The sequence below is a fragment of the Canis lupus genome, chromosome 3, assembly GCF_048164855.1.
Source record: "Canis lupus baileyi chromosome 3, mCanLup2.hap1, whole genome shotgun sequence".
NCBI lineage: Eukaryota > Metazoa > Chordata > Mammalia > Carnivora > Canidae > Canis > Canis lupus.
In genome coordinates, this window is record NC_132840.1 from 76,350,467 (window position 1) to 76,369,803 (window position 19,337).

General features: G+C 40.1%; 1 protein-coding gene across 2 annotated transcripts; it reads left to right on the plus strand.

Moving 5' to 3' along the window:
• The first annotated feature begins 395 nt into the window (after positions 1 to 395).
• On the plus strand, positions 396 to 12,503 carry SC5D (sterol-C5-desaturase). Of its 2 annotated transcripts, XM_072822404.1 has the most exons (6): positions 402 to 483; positions 865 to 994; positions 7,636 to 7,853; positions 8,602 to 8,734; positions 10,297 to 10,397; positions 10,920 to 12,503. In XM_072822404.1, the coding sequence occupies exons 3-6, from the start codon at positions 7,644 to 7,646 to the stop codon at positions 11,373 to 11,375; spliced, it is 900 nt and encodes a 299-aa protein (XP_072678505.1). In that variant the 5' UTR covers positions 402 to 483; positions 865 to 994; positions 7,636 to 7,643; the 3' UTR covers positions 11,376 to 12,503. The 2 variants fall into 2 exon arrangements, with proteins under 2 accessions (XP_072678504.1, XP_072678505.1); XM_072822403.1 differs by lacking the exon at positions 865 to 994 and having other exon boundaries at positions 396 to 483.
• Positions 12,504 to 19,337: the final 6,834 nt, after the last annotated feature.

Here is a 19,337-nt window from a genome sequence, read left to right on the forward strand (position 1 = left end):
TCGGCCAAATTCCGGGCGCTCAGTGCTGCACGTCGGCTTCGTGCGCTGGGGCCGGCAAATCCCCGTCAACCCTCAACTCCTCGGACCGATGGGTCGCCTCGAGGCGCAGCGCCCGTAGGCAGGTCCGCATCAACGCCGCGCGCCGGCCCCGGCCAAGGCCGCGAGCTGCCCCCCGCCCCCGCCGAGAGCGGACGGAAACAACCCCTGAGGCCCCGCCCCCGCGGCTCGGCTCCGCACCTCCCGGGCGGGCGCAGGGGGCGTGGCCGGGCGCGCGGCGCCCACGTGACCGCCGAGAGCCGCGCGCAGCCAAGTCGCGCGATCTGCCGTCATATCAGCTTATGCCGCCGGCCGCTGATTGGCTGGCGGCGCCGCCGCTGGGAGCGCGTGCCCGGCCACGCCCCCTAGCCCTGCCCGCCCGCCCGCCGCCCGGTGGCCCCGCAGCCTGCGACCCCGCGGACGCCGAGTGGGCCGCGCGCTCCGGAGGTAGGGCTCACGCGAGGGCGGCGGCGGGGAACGAGGGCGCATGGAGAGCCGCCGGCGGGGGGGTCCCGGCTGAGGAAGCCCTGCGGCCGCCGTGTGCCTTCCCCGCGGTCCGCAGGCTCCACGCCCGGGCGGCCTCGGGGACCCGCTGCGGGGCGGGGCGGGGGCGCCGGGACACCTGCCGGCCCGCACCGCGGTGGTGATGGGGCGGGGGCGGGGGGCGCCGGGGAGGCTGGGGGCGCCGGGACACCTGCCGGCCCGCACCGCCGCGGTGATGGGGCGGGGGCGCCGGGACACCTGCAGGAAGTCTGCCCGGTGAACACTGAGGCTTTACTTTGAGACGGAGCTCCCTCTCTGCTGGGGGGATTTTTTTTTTTTTTTAAGGGGCAAAGAAATTAGGTGGTGACCTGACCGCTACGGTGCAAACCCCACTTACTGCGACGTAATTAGGATGGACGGACAGCAATCCACGCGGGTCGAGAAGCCTTGGAAGGGAAGGGGAATCATCCGTTAGGTTAGCATCCTAGGGACGCCTGGGAGGCTCCGCGGTGGAGCGTCTGCCTCAGGCTCAGGTCGTGACCTCGGGGTCCTGGGATCCAGTCCTGCATCGGGCTCCCTGCCTGGAGCCTGCTTCTCCCTCTGCCTGTGTCTCTGCCTCTCTGCGTGCGTCTCTCATGAATACATACGATCTTTTTTTTTTTTTTTTTTTAAAGTTAGCATCCGAAAAGGAAAACATCATGCCTACTGGCATCCATATGTTACAGCAGAGTGAATTTGAAGGTGGTATCAATAAGTAAAGTTCCAAACGTCCGAATGAAAAGTTTCCAACCTGTCGAGCTTGTGTTAGCTAGATTATTTCTAACCTAAACCTTCCAGCAGGTTATCTGACTTTACAGCACCACAGTGGTGTGTGTTTAGGGTTAGGGTTCTAATGATAAGCATCTAAAAAAATAATAATAAATGCATGATCCTCGATCACTTAGAGGATGCTTTTCCACTCATTATGTAATGCAATTAGTATGAGATATTCAGAATTCCCCATCTGTATGTATACAAGTTGAGAGATAATTACAATGTAGAAGCTGAGAAACAAGATTCTGGAATATACATCCTAATTGTTACTTAGTACTTAACAAATTATTTAAATATTCTCGCCCTCAGTTTCTCCGTCTATAAATGGAAGTTATGGAAGTACCTACCTACCTGGTAGGGTTGTAAGAATTAAGCAAGGTGGGGCACCTGGGTGGCTCAGCGATTGAGGGTCTGCCTTCAGCTCAGGTTGTGATCTCAGGTTTCTGGGATCAGCCCCATGTCAGGCTCCCCGAAGGGAGCCTGCTTCTCCCTCTGCCTATGTCTCTGCCTCCCTGTCTGTCTGTGTCTCTCATGAATAAATAAATAATCTTTCAAGAAAAAGAACTAAGCAAGGTGATAAATTTAAAAAAATGCTTTTAAATAATACCTGGTTCTCAACAAATGTTAACTATTATTATCTATACTTTTACAGTAAAGCCAGAGTAATTGTAGACTCATTCTAGCCTAATTGTGTTTTTTTAGTAACTGTGTTTTATGAAAAAGTTTTGTTTCTGTAGGAGTAAAACAATATAAAGCTTCTGTTTCAGTCAGGGTTATTTAACTTAGGGTCTGTGGAGCCCCGGACTTAAGGGAGTATACACGCCTTAAAATTTTATGCAAAATTCTGTGAGTTTGCCATCATTGAGAATTTACAAAATTAAGAAGCTGAAGAGTTGAGATAGTGATGAAGAGGCAGTCGAACTTCGTTCAAGTCTTGGTAGAAGAGCTTGGGACTTTGTAACCAGACTGCGTGGGTTTGTGTTCCAGCCCCAGCGTTTGTTTACTTGATGATCCCAAGCAGATTACTTGAAATTTTTTTTTTAAAGATTTTACTTATTTGAGAGAGGGCGAGCATGAGCTAAGTGAGGGGCAGAGGGAGAAGCAGACTCCCCACTGAGCAGGGAGCCTTAGGCAGGTCTCAATCCCAGGACTCTGGGATCATGACCTGAGCGGAAGGCAGACACTTAACTGACGGAGCCACCCAGGCACCCCAGATTACTTGACTTGCCTGTGCCCAGCTTCTTCATCCATAATACTAGTACCTAATAATACTAGTACTTATAATTCTAGTACCTAACTCTTAGGGTTTCTTGAAAGGGTCAAAGGAGCTAATATGTATGGTACCAAGTGTTTATATAGCAGATGTTGATATTAGATATTATCAATTATTTTTCAAAGAAAAATCAAATGACACTTTATTCTCCCGTAGGTTAGAGTAATTTTGACTCTGCTGTGGCCCAGTAACAGCAGTAATAATAGCTCCTATTTTTTGACTAACTTCTCTGTGTCAGATGGTGGCGAAACTCTGGGGACTTAGTCTCTAAACCTTAACAAGATAAACCTTTACAGACGTGGCTTTGAATATAAACTTCAAATTTGAATTGCAGTTTTGAGATCATATTGTTAACTGATTTCAGAAGATTTTTTTGTTAGATGTCAGAAAGTATAGCGATATGTTTATGAATACCTCATTATTACATTCAACAAATAGAATGAATTGAAACCCAAATTCTAAAAACACACAAAATAGGTTTCATTTCACGGGATCTAAACTGCCTCTGGAATGACTGAGGTACACATGTCTTCCTCCCGTCCAGGCACTGGTTCAGTATAACAGCAATTATGTGCAGGGAATATACAAATTAACACAATTAGCGTGGTCTTCAGATAAAAGCAAAACTATAGAATTGTTTAAAGTCAAGGACTGAGATCTTTTGAAACTTATTACTTGCATCTGATATTAAAGGTTGAATAAAGGAGAGTTTAGTTAATGTTTAAATTGTTTGGCTGGACTGTACCATATTGACTTAGGGCCATGGGACACTGTAGGTAACATCCAGATTGGTCCATTAACTCTTTTTTTTTTTTTTTTTTTTTAAGATTTTATTTATTCATTCATGAGAGACATGCAGAGAGAGAGAGAGAGAGAGAGAAGCAGGCTCCATACAGGGAGCCCGATGTGGGACTTGATCCTGGGTCTCCAGGATCACACCCTGGGCTGAAGGCACGGGCTCAACCGCTGAGCTACCCAGGGATCCCGGTCCATAAACTCTTAACCAACTTTTAGTGGTGTCACAATATCCTTCTCAACTGTTTGGTTTTTAAATGTTTATGTTTCCTGCTACTACTGCTTAGTGTACTTTGTTTGCTATATTATCTCCCCTGGCTGCCTCTACTCCTTATGGCTTCAATTTCAGCTGCTTACAAGCTCACTTTTGAACTTGGGATTCATGTTTGTATGTAGACCACTGCCTATGTTTAAGAGTAAGCATGGACTTAAAGCTTATTAGTCTCTGCTTAATTAGATTTAAGACCCAAAATGAATCCCTCATTCTTTATGCACCCCTGTCCTTGTAGCACCAAATCTGTCAGCTCTCCCAGCATTCCCTTGTTCAGTTCTTGATGACATTACCATCTACTCTGGCCAGCTGAAATTTCACAGCCATCCTAGACTTCTTCCTTGTTCACATTCCAGTATTTAATTGGTCATCAAGCCCTGTGGGTTTTTTACCTGCTAAATCTCTGATGAATATGTATGTGTGTTTTTAGAGCTCCTGGGCTAGTCTACCACAGGATCAACCAAATTAGTCTTTCTGCTTCTCATCAGTACTCATATTCCTAATGGAGTGGTTTCTCTGAAATATGGGTCTGATTAGAACCTCTTTCCTGCTCAGAAACCTTTAGTATCTCCCCATCGTGTATGAGGGAAAGTCATATTCCCTATCAGGGCAGCAGAGCTCTTCACAGCCTGACACCAATTTCCTTTTACCAGGTTTATCCTGGCACATTCTCTCCCCCCACCCCCATTTCATCCCTATCTCACTATTTGGCACCCACCAGCAACACTCAATGAGTAATGAATGTACCATGATTTTTTCCATTCCTTGGCAAGTTATTTCTTTCTTTCTTTCTTTTTAGATTTATTTATTTATTTATTGGGGGTGGGAAGCAGAGGGAGAGATTCTTCAAGCAGACTCCCCACTGAGGCTCAATCCCATGACCCATGAGATCATGACCTGAGACTAAACCAAGAGTTTGATGTTTAACAGACTGAGCCCCCCAGGCACCTACAAGTTGTTATTTCTATTTGAAATGGCTGTCCCTAACCTTTTCTTTCTGATAATGGCCTTTAAAGCTTGAATCAGATGTTGTCACTATGGAGCCTTCTACTATAAACTGGGGTAGTTTTGTTGTCTTTTCTGATTATATAGAATTTGTGTATATACTTTTATTATAGCACTTGTATTGATGTAATTGTTTCTATAGTTGCCTTTCAGATGGATTTAGAAAAGATACATCTTTTCCATCTTTGTATGCTCATTATCTAGTGTAGTACTTAATACTTGTTATTTTAATGAATTAACAACATATGATGAAGGATATGTGTCCATATCTGACATTTGACATTAGTTAATTAAAATTTTCAATGACAAAGGGAGGGGAAAGAAATGCTTACAACTCCTACCACAAACAAGGAGCTAAATACTCTTAATAAATAAAGAACTTCTAGAAATTGATAACGAACTTCTAGAATTTGATTTTTTTTTTTTTTAAGATTTTATTTATTTGAGAGCGAAGGTGAGCACAGAGCAAGAGGGAGAGGGAGAAGCAGACTTCCAGCTGAGCAGAGGACTTAACCTGCCTGGGATTTGATCTGAGGACCTGAGATCATGATCCAAGCCAAAAGCAGACATTTAACCAATTGGACCACCCAGGCTCCCCTAGAATTTGATTTTAAGAAACTGAAAACCCAGCACCTGGCTGGCTCAGTCTGTTTAGCAGCTGCCTTCGGCTCAGGTCAGGATCCTGGGGTCCTAAGATTAAGCCCCGCATCTGGCTCCCTGCTTCTCTCTTAACCACTGCATGTGTGTACACTGTCTCTCTTAAATAAATAAGTAAAATCTTAAAAAAAAAAATGGGCAAGGGATAAACACATAATTTCACAGAAAATAAATATTCTAAATATGTGAAATGATGCTCAACCTCACAAGAAAAAGATAAATATATACTGAGATATCATTTCTTTGCTATCAGATTAACAAATACCCTACAGTTTGTTGATATTCTCTGTTGGTAAGTTTTTAGGGAAATAGACATAATCCTGCAGTCCTCTGGGCTTACAAAGGGGTGCAGCTCCTATGCAGAGCAACCTATCGATAATCTACCAAAGTTATCAATGCAGTTCATCTTCATCCTAGCACTTCTGCTTATAGAAATTTATGCAAAATTGGGTTAATCGTTGTTTCATTGCTTTAAATAGCATAAAGTGAAAAGCTATCCAAATCCTTTACATCAGTTAAATAAACAACACAAAGGAACATAGGTCCACAGTCCCTTAGCTGTAGTTTCAGAGTCTGAAAAGGCCCGAAAAACCAGAAGGTCTTGTTTTGTTTTTTAAAGATTGGCACTCAAATTCATTTAATGGCACGGGCTTTCTCTGACTGACTGAGGTGCTCACTGTGTGTTGGTACACCTGTCAGGTACTCCTACCTCTGCTCTTTGCTGAGACTATAATTGTCACTTTGGGTTTAATCGCATGTAGAAATATTTTTAAAAATAGTTACAGATAGCCCATATGAATGACAGGATGAAGGGAAGCATCCGTCCCTAGTAATCGCATGGAGTTCTTGTAGGAGCTTGCATGTGGTGGTGTCTGTGAGCCCTCTGCTGAAGAAGACGGCGTAGGAATTACTACTATATGTGACTTACAGGGAAACACATTACTGAAGTTCTACGCTGGTGGCGAGGACCAAGGACTAATGAAAAACAAAAAGCCACAGCCCAGGCCGGGAAATGAAGATCCTAACCATGTTTTGATTAAGTGGGTTTGACAACAGGAACGTACATAAATGCCACTGGTTGCCTTGTTGGTTGTGAAACACGCTAGGATATATCATGAAGAACTCCTGCTGAAGACAGATGTTAGTATTAAGAAAGGAGGATTTGGAAATTTAGGAAACAGTGTAGTGAAAAACATCTGAAAGTATGGTGAAAATGACTCTGCTGATCATGAAATCGCTAAACATAACACTATGAATTAGCCAAGATAAAACCTGATGACAGCCTGAATGCAGAATAAATTCGCAGTGGTGGCGGATTACCGGGGCAGCATGTTACGTTGCTCTGCATGGGAGCTGCGCCACTTTGCAAGCCCAGAGCAGTGTAGGATCGTGCCTCTTCCCCTACAACCTTACCAGCAGAGAAGATCACCAAACTGTAGGATATTCATAACCTGGTAGCAAAGAAATAATATGTCAGTATATATTCCCATCTACAAGTGTTTGAACAAGTCTCACAGAACGGGCAAAAATCTGTGGGCTGGTTCACTACCACGTAAGGGCGATCCAAGCTCGAGGCAGGCCTGACTGAAGACAGTTGACAATTTTAAATTGTTCCCAGACAGCCCTTGTGTGCATTCTCCTCCTCAAACTTTTAGTCACAGGTTTGCAGTTGCCAGCCCCTGACCTAGAGTATTGATTAGCAGCAAGAGGAATAAGCGTATTCTAGTTCTTAATCTCAAGAATCTGTCTCCTTTTGTTCTGTCGATGGGAGTGGCCTTTCCTTCTGTCACAAGAACAGATGGTCCCTGAGGTGGCAGCATAAATACTATCTAGCAAATTTATCTTAAGTCTCAGCACTGAAAGAAAACTCTGAAATCAGAGTCCTTTTGAAGGAAAGAAGTCCCACTGAACCTTGTAGCTGAAGGAGGAAACATCTGAATGCCCTGCATTCCGCATCTTTACTACTTGCCACGCTGCCTAAGGAGACTTTGGAAAAGAACACCAAGATGGCACTAGATCTAAATTGATGCCCCTTGCCAGCTAGCTGTTAGAGAAGAACCTGTTCTGGGCCTAGTGTCTCTGAGCTCTGATGTCTCCGGGTATAATATGAAGAGATTGGATTAGAGATGATATTTAAGGTCCCTTCTGGCTCTAAAGATGGCATTTCAGGGATTCTGGTAGCCACAGACTTGTGTTGTAAATGCTTACGAAAGCAGAAACTTCATGTATGGTTTTCCAAAAGTTCTTTGCATTGAGAACTATCAGCATGGGTAAGTAATTGTTGCACGTGTTTATCCTTTAGGGGCTAAGATGGATCTTGTACTCAGTGCTGCAGATTATTATTTTTTTACACCGTACATCTATCCAGCCTCATGGTCTGAGGATGACATCTTCCGACAAACTATTAGTCTCCTGATTGTGACAAATCTTGGTGCTTATATCCTTTATTTCTTCTTTGCAACGCTGAGCTATTACTTTGTCTATGATCATTCATTGATGAAGCATCCACAATTTTTAAAGGTAAGTGATTTTCTTACCTACTTCTTAACTACTGTTACAGTAAAAATAATAAGTATTTGTGCGTGAGATTTTCAGATTAAACTGGTTATAACCATTAAGTAAAATTTTTGCAACCAGCCTCAGATGGGTTAGATGTTTTTGGTAGGGCTGATCCTCCTCTCCTTCTCTTAATTTAAACAAATAAATGAATCCAACTTTGTTGTTGTCGTTTTAATTACAAGCCTGGTGTCTTCCTGGATACATAGACAAGAATTTGCTAATAGTGATGCATAAAGGTACTCATATGTGCAATGGTCTTAATGTTTGACTTTCACAAACTGAAATATGTTTTTACTATATATCTATTTTCTGACTAGATAGGAGATTGTAGGTTTGTTTACAATCATCTTTTTATTCCAGTTATTTGTATTTATCAGTGACTACAAGGACTGAAAAAAAGAAAATCAAGAGAGGGTTGAGGATAGAAGTTATTTGTGAAAGACATGCTTATTCCACGAAGAGAAATCTAGCATGCAGATATTGTGGGAAGGAAAGAAATTTTCAGAATTTAAAGTATTTACTGCATTTGGTCTTCACAAAGGAATGTTCCATGCGCGTTCCAGTATATTAACATTTTCACAGAAGCAGTTTGGCAGCAAGCTCCTTCATATAAAAGAGATTGTAAAAATCCAATCCAAGACAATTTTACACTGGTTTTTGTTTAACAGAGATTTTTGTGATTTTTAAGTATTGATGATTTCACTTTCAGAATCAAGTCTATAGAGAAATTATGTTTACTGTCCAGTCATTGCCGTGGATTAGTATTCCCACCGTATTACTATTCCTGCTGGAGTTGAGAGGTTACAGCAAATTATATGATGACATAGGAGAGTTTCCCAGTGGTAAGTTAAGCACAGAGTAGTTTCTCTAAAGAACCAAATCTGCCTCTTTTTTTCTTCTTTTAAAATAATTACAAGTTGTTTAATTGTTTAAATGCTCTGTTTTTATATACTCATGTCTTTGCCACATAGTACATTTCCTCGTCTATCAATTTTGAAGTCTTGGTTGTAGATGGAATATTGCCCAGGGGAAGCTGGGTGTGATCAGAGAAAGAGACCTTTGCTTTCATTCACTATTCTCTGTGTTAAATTCAGACTCAAAAAAAAAAAAAAAAAAACCCAAGTAATTCATGATAATTAGAGAAAATCAAGAGACAGGTTTGTTAGATCCACTATCCTGCTACCTACAACCCATCTCTTTTGACATCTATCCTTCCTCTTTTCAATGCCTGAAAGCTTCATATAACCCTACTATGCATACTGGTTTGGACTTTGATTTTTTTTTTTGTCGTAGTGTATATGCTGGTATTTTCATGTAAGTAAATCTGGACATATTATATATTAGTTACAGTATCACAGTGTGTAGATATCCATAGTTTATTTAAATGATCCCAGTTTTTTTGGTCTTTAGATTATTCCTTTTTTTCTATTATAGATAGTCCTGCAGTGCCTTAACTAAATTTTTGTGAAATTTTGAAATTACTTAATAAAGGTACAGTTCTAGTATATCTAGTATTAGAATGTAAGAATAGTAGTTAACATTTATTGAATGTTGATATGTACCAGCTATAGTGCTAAGATTTTCACATGTATCAATCCATCTTATTCTACATCAATTCTGTGACTTAGGTCCTATTATTATGTTCCTTCTATAAGGGAGTAAATTAATATACAGTAACTTGCCTAGGTCATTCAGCAAATAAGTGGTGGATCTGGGACTGGAACCCAGGCTTGCTGGCACCAGCACACCTGTTGTCCAAGTAAGAGGTTAGATATTTAAAGGAAGGAACAAAAATTATACAGTATGGTGATGAATTGGCTAGGCCTTGAAAAGTAGATAGGTTTATGAGTAAAAGTAAAAGGAGAAAGAGTATTCTAGATACATTGAAGAGAACAAGTAAAGGTACAAGAGGTAAGACTTCTAAGATGTTGGGAGGACATTGAGTAAACCAGCCTGGTTAGTACAAGAACAGATGAGGCTGAAAAGATTAGAAAAGACTGGGTTAGGGAGTAAATGCTGGGCTTGAGGTATTTAGTGGAAAAAAAATTCTAAGCAGGAAGATAGTATGTAAAACTATGTTTTACGAAGATTAATATGGAGGAAAAATAAACGCTGTTATTTATGCTCAAAGATTTAAATAATAAAGATGCCCTAAGTGTATGCTTTTTCTGTCTCATAAGTGCCTTCATATTTTAACTTCAAGTTTTTATGAGAGGGAAATGAGGAAAGAAGCAGATACTAGAGAATTAAAGGAGATTAATTTATAATGTATTGTATTAGCCAAAATAGTTTATAGTGCTTGAGTCTAGGATCATATTTTGTGCACATAGATGGACGAGCACCAAGTAAACTATGGTCCTGGAAGCCGGATCTTGATTCTGATATATCCTGTTATCTTTTCTAGGCTGGTTTCGCCTCATTATTAGTATACTGTCCTTCCTCTTTTTCACGGACATGCTGATCTACTGGATTCACAGAGGCCTTCATCATAGACTTGTGTATAAGGTAGAGTCATTTTTAGGGAAAAGAGAAAAATACATACATCTCAGCAGTGTATATCTATAAACTCTGTTTTCTTGGGTTTTTTGTTTTTTAAGATTTCATTTATTTGAGAGAGAAAGCTAGCACAGGCGGGGGGAGGGGCAAAGGGAGAAGTAGACTCCTGCTGAGGAGGGAGCCTGATACTGGGCTCAACCTCAGGACCTCAGCATGACCTGAGGCAAAGGCAGACGCTTAACCAACTGAGCCACCCAGGTGCCCCCAAATTCTGTTTTCTATTTCTAAGAGTTTCCCCTCACTTGTTAAATACCTAAGTAGCCATAGTTATGATAGATACCAGGTGCATTTTGTTTGTGTTCTTTATGGGTCTGGAGGGGCTGTGTTGAAATGTTACTGTTTTTAGGTAAAGAGGTACATTTTATAAAGTGATTTTGCTGAATTTAAAGAGTTTTTATTTCTACAACATGAGCATGAAAAGCTAAGTTGAAAAGTAAAGGTGGTTCTTAACTGTGTTCTTTTCTTCTGTAGCGCATACACAAACCTCATCATCTCTGGAAGATTCCTACTCCATTTGCAAGTCATGCTTTTCACCCTGTGGATGGCTTCCTTCAGAGTCTACCTTACCATATATACCCTTTTATCTTCCCATTACACAAAGTGGTTTACTTAAGTTTATACATCTTGGTTAATATCTGGACAATTTCCATTCATGATGGTGATTTCCGTGTTCCCCAAATCTTAAGGCCATTTATTAATGGCTCAGCCCATCATACAGACCACCACATGTTCTTCGACTATAACTATGGACAGTATTTCACTTTGTGGGATAGAATTGGAGGCTCGTTCAAAAATCCTTCCTCCTTTGAAGGGAAGGGACCACTTAGTTATGTGAAGAAGATGACAGAAGAAAAGTGCAACACCCATACAAAAAATGGTTGTAAAAATGAAAAATTATTCAGTGGAGAGCTTACAAAGACTGAGTAGATTATTGCCCTATTATTAAATATTATAAAATCTTTTTAATAAGGAAAAATAATCTATATACATACTACCAAGAGACATGGCAAGTAAGTGGTATTTGAAAGTCCACATTGTGGGTACTGCTGAGGAATGATCATGATGGTAGGTCAAGGAGAGAATGCTGTGAACACCTGAAATTTTAACCTCATGCTTACAATACTAGGTGTTGGTCTCAAGGACAAGTTGTCTCTCTCTAGCCAGCATATCTGTAATTTGTATAGCCTCAACAATAGTTTTTATAAGGATAAAGAATAAACTATTGAGGGGACTAGGTTATGTCCTTTTGCCTTAATCCACCCATATTCATTAAGGAAAATACATTGTGCTTGATAATACCAAGACTAAGCATCATAACAAAGAACTAGTATAAACATGATTCCTTGTTTCAGGAATGGTTGTTTTCAATGTTGGTATGATAATGACTACCTATAGTATTTTGTTCAAGTGGATACATCAGTGTGGAAAAAAAAAATTCTGATAGAACATATTAGCGGCTAAGTTAAATGACCTAATTAATAGCAGGTTTAATAAGATTATCATAATAAAGCTTATTCTCTGGGGAAGCTTATTCTCTGGGGACATTGTCAAATATTACATTTTACTGATGAAAAAATAAATTAGAACTTTAAAAAAATACTGACGCTACCATGAGATTTAATCCAGATCTGGGATTATTGAAAGACTTTGATGGTTATTGTTTTAAACCATTATTTAATAAGTATAAAATTATGTGAGCCTGAATATATTTAGAAAGGGAAATTTGATGCCTAAATAATATATTTGACAATACTGCTTTTTAAATTAAATGGATGCACTGCACTTTTGATATGTTTCAAAGTTACAATCCTCTAATTTCCTATAAAAGGAAGTAATTGCCAAATATTTAGGCCTATCACTGAAGATTAGTTTTGAAATCTTATTTTCCCTCTTCTCCCTCCACTTTTCCCCACTTTCTGTGCAAAAAAATTTAACAAATAGTTTCATAAAGAAATGTGTGTTGTAACATAAATATATTGGAAAAAATGGTTTGGAAAGGCATTCTATAAGCTATTTATGTAAAATCAATAAAAGTTGATTATTACTGTTATTAAACTGTATCAGTTAAATATTGTAGCAGCACAAAGTATTCTCTGTACAAATTGTGTCGATTTGAAACCACAGAAATGATGTGGGTTGTCAGAACTTTTAAATGTTCCAAATGCTCATTGTCAAGGGAAGAAAGGGGGGATATCACATTCTTTTTATATTTCATATCTTTATTAGATTTGAGTGTTTTAGCAAGAGACCAGTCATAGAATTTAATGCTTGGCACCCAGAAGAAAATATCTTTTTTTCTGAGTTACTATTACACTGTTGCGCTACTTAAACATTCTAGTGTACCAGTTGGTGGTGTTTTGTAGCTGACAGTTCCAGCCAGTGATTGTCATTAGCCTCTCTACCCCCGCAAAAAGAAGGAAATTAAGAGGCAAACTTTGTTTCCTGTGATAATGGCAGCTAATATTCAAGTTTTCTATTCCTGTTTCAGTTTTGGTAGTGTATATGTTTCTAGGAATTTATCCATTTCTCCCAGGTCATCCAATTTGTTCATATATCATTTTTCAGAACGTTCTCTTATTTGTATTTCTGTAGTATTGGTTACTTCTCTCTTATTTGTGATTTTCTTTTTGGGGATCCTTTCTCCTTTTGGATGAGTCTGGCTAGAGGTTTATCAATTCTATGAACTTTTTTCAAAGGACCAGCTCCTGGGTTCATCGATCTGTTCTATGGTTTCTTTTAGTTTCTAGATCATTTGTTTCTGCTCTAATCTTTATTATTTCCTTCCTTCTGCTGGCTTCAGGCTTCATTTGTTCTTTTTCTAGCTTCTTTAGGTGTAAGTTTAGGTTGTTTGAGAATTTTCTTACTTCTTGAGGTAGGCCTGTATTGCTATGCACTTCCCTCTTAGGACCACTTTCACTGCATTGCAGAGGTTTTGGGCTGTTGTGAATGACAGCTAATATTTATTGAGCTTTTACTTTTGATCAGGCACTATTACAAGCCCTTGACATGAGGAAACTGGGATATAGTTGCATGACTTTTCTGAGGTTATTTCTCTCTCATAAAGCCCAGTTTGGATGTTTCTGGTCAGTGGCCAGCTTTCCATGATCATTCTGAGACCAGACTCCTTCCGTCTTGGGGCTACCTGTCTCCAGTCTAGAGTCTTCTTTGTTGAAGGGGCCCACACCAGGAGAGGGAAGAGAAAACGACCATTTTTGTGGGTCAGGTTGAAAGCCTTATCCCTTACCCATGTTCCTTTGGACAAAACTTTGTTGAATGGCCCATGTCACTGAAAGAGATTCTGGGAAATGTGTCTTAATTGTGCCTGGGAGGATGGGAAATGGGAAAACCACTCTCTGGAACAGCTAGCCAGTTTGCCATGCTCACATAATTTATTCTTCTCCTTTTGGGGGTCCCAGTAAAAGCATTGAAGAGACAAACGAGCCCCCGGAGCATTTCAAGTTGTCCATCCGCTGGATGATGTCTTGATGCTCTTAATTCCATTACTCCGAGCATGAGTGTTATTTTCCTCTAGATTCTTAGTACTGTGTAGTGAACAGAAAAAAAAAAAAAAAAAAAAAAGACATAATGTATAGGGAGAGGAAAGCTTCCTAAAAATGTTAGTAACCATCAAACTAGCCCCTGCCCTCCCACCTTTTTTCTTAAATTCTAGTCTCATTGGGCAGTATTATGTTTAGTCCTGCAGTGTTTTCAATACCACGACTGCACTGTCCCAGTCGCCATTAGAGGAAATCAGACAGTATTCATGGAAGTGAGGCTCTCAATTCCTTCCCACAGGAACATCAAGTGCATGGCTTTTCCCCTTGACTTGGGAAACTTTAGTTCAAGAACAGAAAGGGAAAGTCAAGATTACATTTTCTACCTTTATGGTAGAAATTAGGAAATGGATGGAGGTGGTACAAGAACACATTTCAAAAACCCGGAGACTTTTTATTAGGTGCCATCCTGTTCTTTGCTGTTTCTCTGTCTCCCTGTGTCTACATGGCGGTGAACTTCCTACTTCTCATTGTCCTGCCCCACATTTTCTCTTCCAATCTTCAAGAAGTCAGGGACAGATTTGGTAGAGAATTATGAGCGCAGGTTTTGATACACGGAGTCTGCAGTGCTGGCGCATTATTTAAATAGAGATGATGTCTGGGAGGAAAAGGGGAAGTAGAGAGACAAATCACAACAAAGATGTGGGATTAACCCAGAGAGAAGAAAAGTTTGAGGTCATGAGATTGCTGAGGAGAGCGTGAAAAAAAAAGATACCCAAAGAAATAAGCCAATTTAAAGGGTAAAGAAATTTCTTTCCTTGTCTTCCCAACCTCTTCAGAGTCAGGAACCTTGACTGGCAGTCTTAGATCAGCAGTTACTGTTTTCTTTTCCTCTAACATCATTAAGTGCACCCTATTTATTCTAGACCCCAGATTCCTTCAAAGTAGTGACTGTGTGTGAATTGCCATTGTATTGAACTATGTGTCCTTAAAAGACCTGGCTGAGGATTGTTAAATAGTTTGCTGAATGAATTAATGGAAGTGTCATTCTCTTCAGTAAACATTGAATGAACCCCTACTGGGTGCCACACACTTGGCACAAGGGGCTGCAAATATTTATTCTGCAGATACTTCACACTGTCGTTTTAACCAAGAATTCACTTCTTATTCATTAGCTCACATTTTCAGTGCATGGGAGGAGTTAGAGGGAAAGTAAAGAGGAAGCAGATGGGTCCTAACCAAGGATGGACTATCCTTTTTTTTTTTCCCCTCAAAGTCAAGCCTCCACTGGAAACAAACAAAACCTACCAGTACCCTGGATTCTGACCCTGTAGGAATCAGTGGTACAAGTACCGATCAGAGGGTTGAATGAAAATGAATCACAACTACTTAACGGTGCTCTGGATACAGAAGAAAAAAGAAAAAATCTTCAAAAATTATTGGTTGATGACACCAAGAAATAACAAACCCGGGAGGACAATCTATAGCTTCAGCTGGAGTGGAATTCATCTCAGAGGAGTTACAGACCCTAACCGCTTTGGAGTTCACCAGTTTTGAGTCCTGGCTCTGCCACTTGCAGATTGCATGACCTTGGTTTCTCTGTCTGTAAATTGATGAAAATCCTGCCTACCTAATAAGATTAAATAGGTTAGAAACACTCAATTAAATGTCAGCAGAGGCTATTATTCATGTAAATTGTGCTTAATGCCTCTGCTTTCGAGGTTCAGTGATTATTGTCATTACACCTAGGATAGGCCCTCGGTGGAAATCAATTGCAGGGAGAAAAAAAGGCCCCTGGGTACTTTCATCTTCACATTGGAGGGTGAGAGATGAGGGGCAAACTGAAATAGGGGGCACAGAGGAGAATCGTAAGTAAAGCCAAAATTGACACATTATCTCCTGTAAATTTTCTTCATAAGAATTGTAAGATAGTTAAGTTATGTATTGCCAAATAATTTTATTGTAAAAATGCATTGCAGTAAACCGTAAGGTCTGTTTACAGGGTTTTGAGGTAAAGTAGAAGAAAACTTCCCTGGAAATTAAATTTCTTAAGGCAAGAAGGAAGTGTGTGAACTATACCGTCGAGCTTTACTGTCAAAGCAGAGTTTTGGTATAGAAAGGACAATACTTATAAATATTTAATCTAAGATACTGCATTAGAATACATTTTCACGGTGTTTCTTAAATCTAGGCTCGACTTGATCTTATTGAAATGTAAATACAGTAAAATTTGTACAAAAGTAAGAGAAATTACCTTCTCAGTTCTTTGATCAACAATCAGAAGTGTGACTGATTAAATGCTCCTAAACACTTGACACTGTTTACATACTTGATTAATCCCATTTTCTTAAACATTTGATAAGTCTAACACGTTTGACTCATCCCCTCCCAAAAGGCACACTTGTGTACTCAGCACATTTTTCTGAGCTCCTTGGCAACTCAGGATTCAAATACATTTAAACATACTTAACCACAAAACATCATAATGATATCCCAAGTTCATCGCTCACCTTTAAAATATCTGTACTCTAGACTTTCATTCACTTTTTGTATCAAGAAGCGATACAATCTCGTTATCTCTTGATTTTAAAATTATAATTCTTACGCACTAAGCCTCTTCCTCCGATGGACACTTGGCCTCCTGACGTATGCTACCCAACAGAAGCAAACAGGAGCCTGGAGACTTAGTGTACATTCCAATATTTGAGAGCAATTGCTGTGGTGACTTCTGTCCACCCCTTCATTAGGATTTTTTTTCTTTTTAATCTGCATAATGGAGGTACAATCTGCATACAGTAAAATGTACTCGTTTTCACTGCATGGTTCAGTGAGCTGCTACAGATGTGAGCACCATGTAAGCACCACCCCAAGGAAGATACAGAACGTTTTTCTTTATCACAAAAAGTTTTTTTTTTTTTTTCATCACAAAAAGTTCTATCTTTGCAATCTCTCCCCAGCCCTCGGTTACAACTGACCTACTTTCTGTTTCTGGAGCTCAATTTTGCCCATTGTAGAACTTCTTATAAATTGAACCAGATAGTGTGTACTCGTGTGTAGGGTTTTTTTTTTTTTAGCTCACATGTTTTGAAATTCCTGCTATTGCATATGTCTGTACTTTGTTCCTGTGTGTGTGTGTGTGTGTGTTTGCTGTTACACTGGCGTGTATCACGATTCCTTTATCCAGGCACCTGCTGATGGATATTTGGGTTATCTCTAGGTGAGGTTATTATGAATAAAGCTGCCACAAACAAGTGGACAAGTCTGTGTCTGGATCTATGTCTCCCATTCTTTCTGGAAAACATCTGTTAGTAGAATTGCTCGGTCCCAGGGGCGATGTAGGTCTGATTTTACAAGAAACTGTCAACCTCTTCAAAGTTGTACCATGTTACATTCCCACTACGAATTGGGAGAATTCTTTCCCTCCGCATCCTCACCAACACTCGGTATCCTCAGTCTTTCTTTTTTTTTTTTTTTTTTTTTAAATTTTTTTTAAATTTTTATTTATTTATGATAGTCACACAGAGAGAAAGAGAGAGAGGCAGAGACACAGGCAGAGGGAGAAGCAGGCTCCACGCACCAGGAGCCCGATGTGGGATTCGATCCCGGGTCTCCAGGATCGCGCCCTGGGCCAAAGGCAGGCGCCAAACCGCTGCGCCACCCAAGGATCCCCTCAGTCTTTCTTTGTAGCCATTCCAGTCCGTGTGGAGGAGTGTCTCTCCTTGTACTTAATTAGCGTTTTCCTATGACTAATGATGGTAGAGAGCTTTTCTCATGCTTTGTGGTTGTTCTTATTTCTTTTGTGAAGTATCTGTTCAAGTTGTTTGGCCACTTTTTTAGATCAGGTTGCTTTTCTTCCTATTCTTGATTTATAAGAATCTGTTATATGTTGTAAAAGTCCTTTGTCGGATATATGCATTTTTACAAATGTTTATTCCAGCGTGTACCTTGCCTTTTCCTTTGTGGGTTTTGTTTTGTTTTTTTTTTGTTTTGTTTTGTTTTTTTAGATTTTATTTATTCATGAGCGACACACACAGGGGGAGAGAGAGAGAGGCAGAGACACAGGCAGAGGGAGAAGCAGGCCCCATGCAGGGAGCCCGACGTGGGACTCGATCCTGGGACTCCAGGATCGCGCCCTGGATCAAAGGCAGGTGCTAAACCGCTGAGCCACCCAGGGATCCCTTCCTTTGTGTTTTTTTTTTAATGAAAAAACAGGAAAGTTAATCTTGATTAGGACCAATGTATCACATTGGACCAATGTGATGTCCAAGATGTATTTACATCTTTCATAAATACTGCATTTTATGTCCTAGCTAAGTAGTGTTTGCCTATCCCAAAGCAAGCTTGGACTTCTTGTGGGAAGATATTTGATAATGAATTCAAGTGCTTTTTTTATGCTTAGGAGTTTTATTTAAAAATTACTTAAATCGACTAAACACATTCCTTAGCTTTATGAAACAATGACAAATGCTTATGCTGTGACCAAAGAGAACGATCCCAGTGGAATTAGCCCATTTTTCTTAGTAACAAACACATACAGTCTAGTTGAATTCAAGTTCTTAATAGATATAAGGCTTTTCATATTTTTATTTCTCCATTTGTCAGTTTTGATACACTCTTTTTCAAGAAATTTGCTTCATTTCACTTAAGTTTTCAGATTTGTTGCCATAAAGTTGTTTGCAACATTCACCTATTATGCCTTTAATGCTTATAGGATCCGTCATGATGTTTCCTTTTTAATTCCTGATACTGATAATTCATTTTCTTCTTTTTCTTGCTCATTATAGCTGAGACAGTATATATTTAATTGCCCTTTTTTAAAGTACCAGCTTTTGGCTCTGTTGACTTTTTTCTTTATTGCTTGTCTTCAATTCCGTTAATTTCTGCCTCTTTTTCCTTCTATTTATTTTGGGTTTAAGTTGATCTCTCTCTCTCTCTCTCTGTCACTCTTCCCCCTCTCCTCCCCACCCCACTCCCTGGCCCAACTTCTTAAGGTAGAAGCTCAGATCATTGATTTATTCTTTTTTTCCTTTAAAAATGTAAACATTTAAAGCCACGAAATTCCCTCTAAGGCCAGCTGTGGACTGGATGCCATAAATTTTGATAAGTTGTTTTTCATTATTATATAGTTCCAAGTATTTTCTGTTTCCAGTGAGATTTCTTCCTCGACCAGCGATATGGTGGGCTTGTATTATATCAGCTTGGCTGAGCCAGAACTGTGTTTCCCAGAATTACCTTCCTACAGTTCTAGGTTAGCATGCCTACCCAAGTCATTTTATGTCAGATTTAGAAGGTGGAAATGGATTAGCGACCATCTTATTTTCTGTGCTGGGAAAGATGAGGCAGTCTATGAAACCCTCTTGCCGCTCAGTCGTGTTGTGACGTGTTTACTGGCTCA

Coding starts and splice junctions, on each gene's coding strand:
- SC5D (XM_072822403.1), top strand. CDS start 7,644: ATGGATCTTGTACTCAGTGCTGCAGATTATTATTTTTTTACACCGTAC. Junction 8,735..10,296: donor CATAGGAGAGTTTCCCAGTG/GTAAGTTAAGCA, acceptor TATCTTTTCTAG/GCTGGTTTCGCCTCATTATT. Junction 10,398..10,919: donor ATCATAGACTTGTGTATAAG/GTAGAGTCATTT, acceptor TTTCTTCTGTAG/CGCATACACAAACCTCATCA.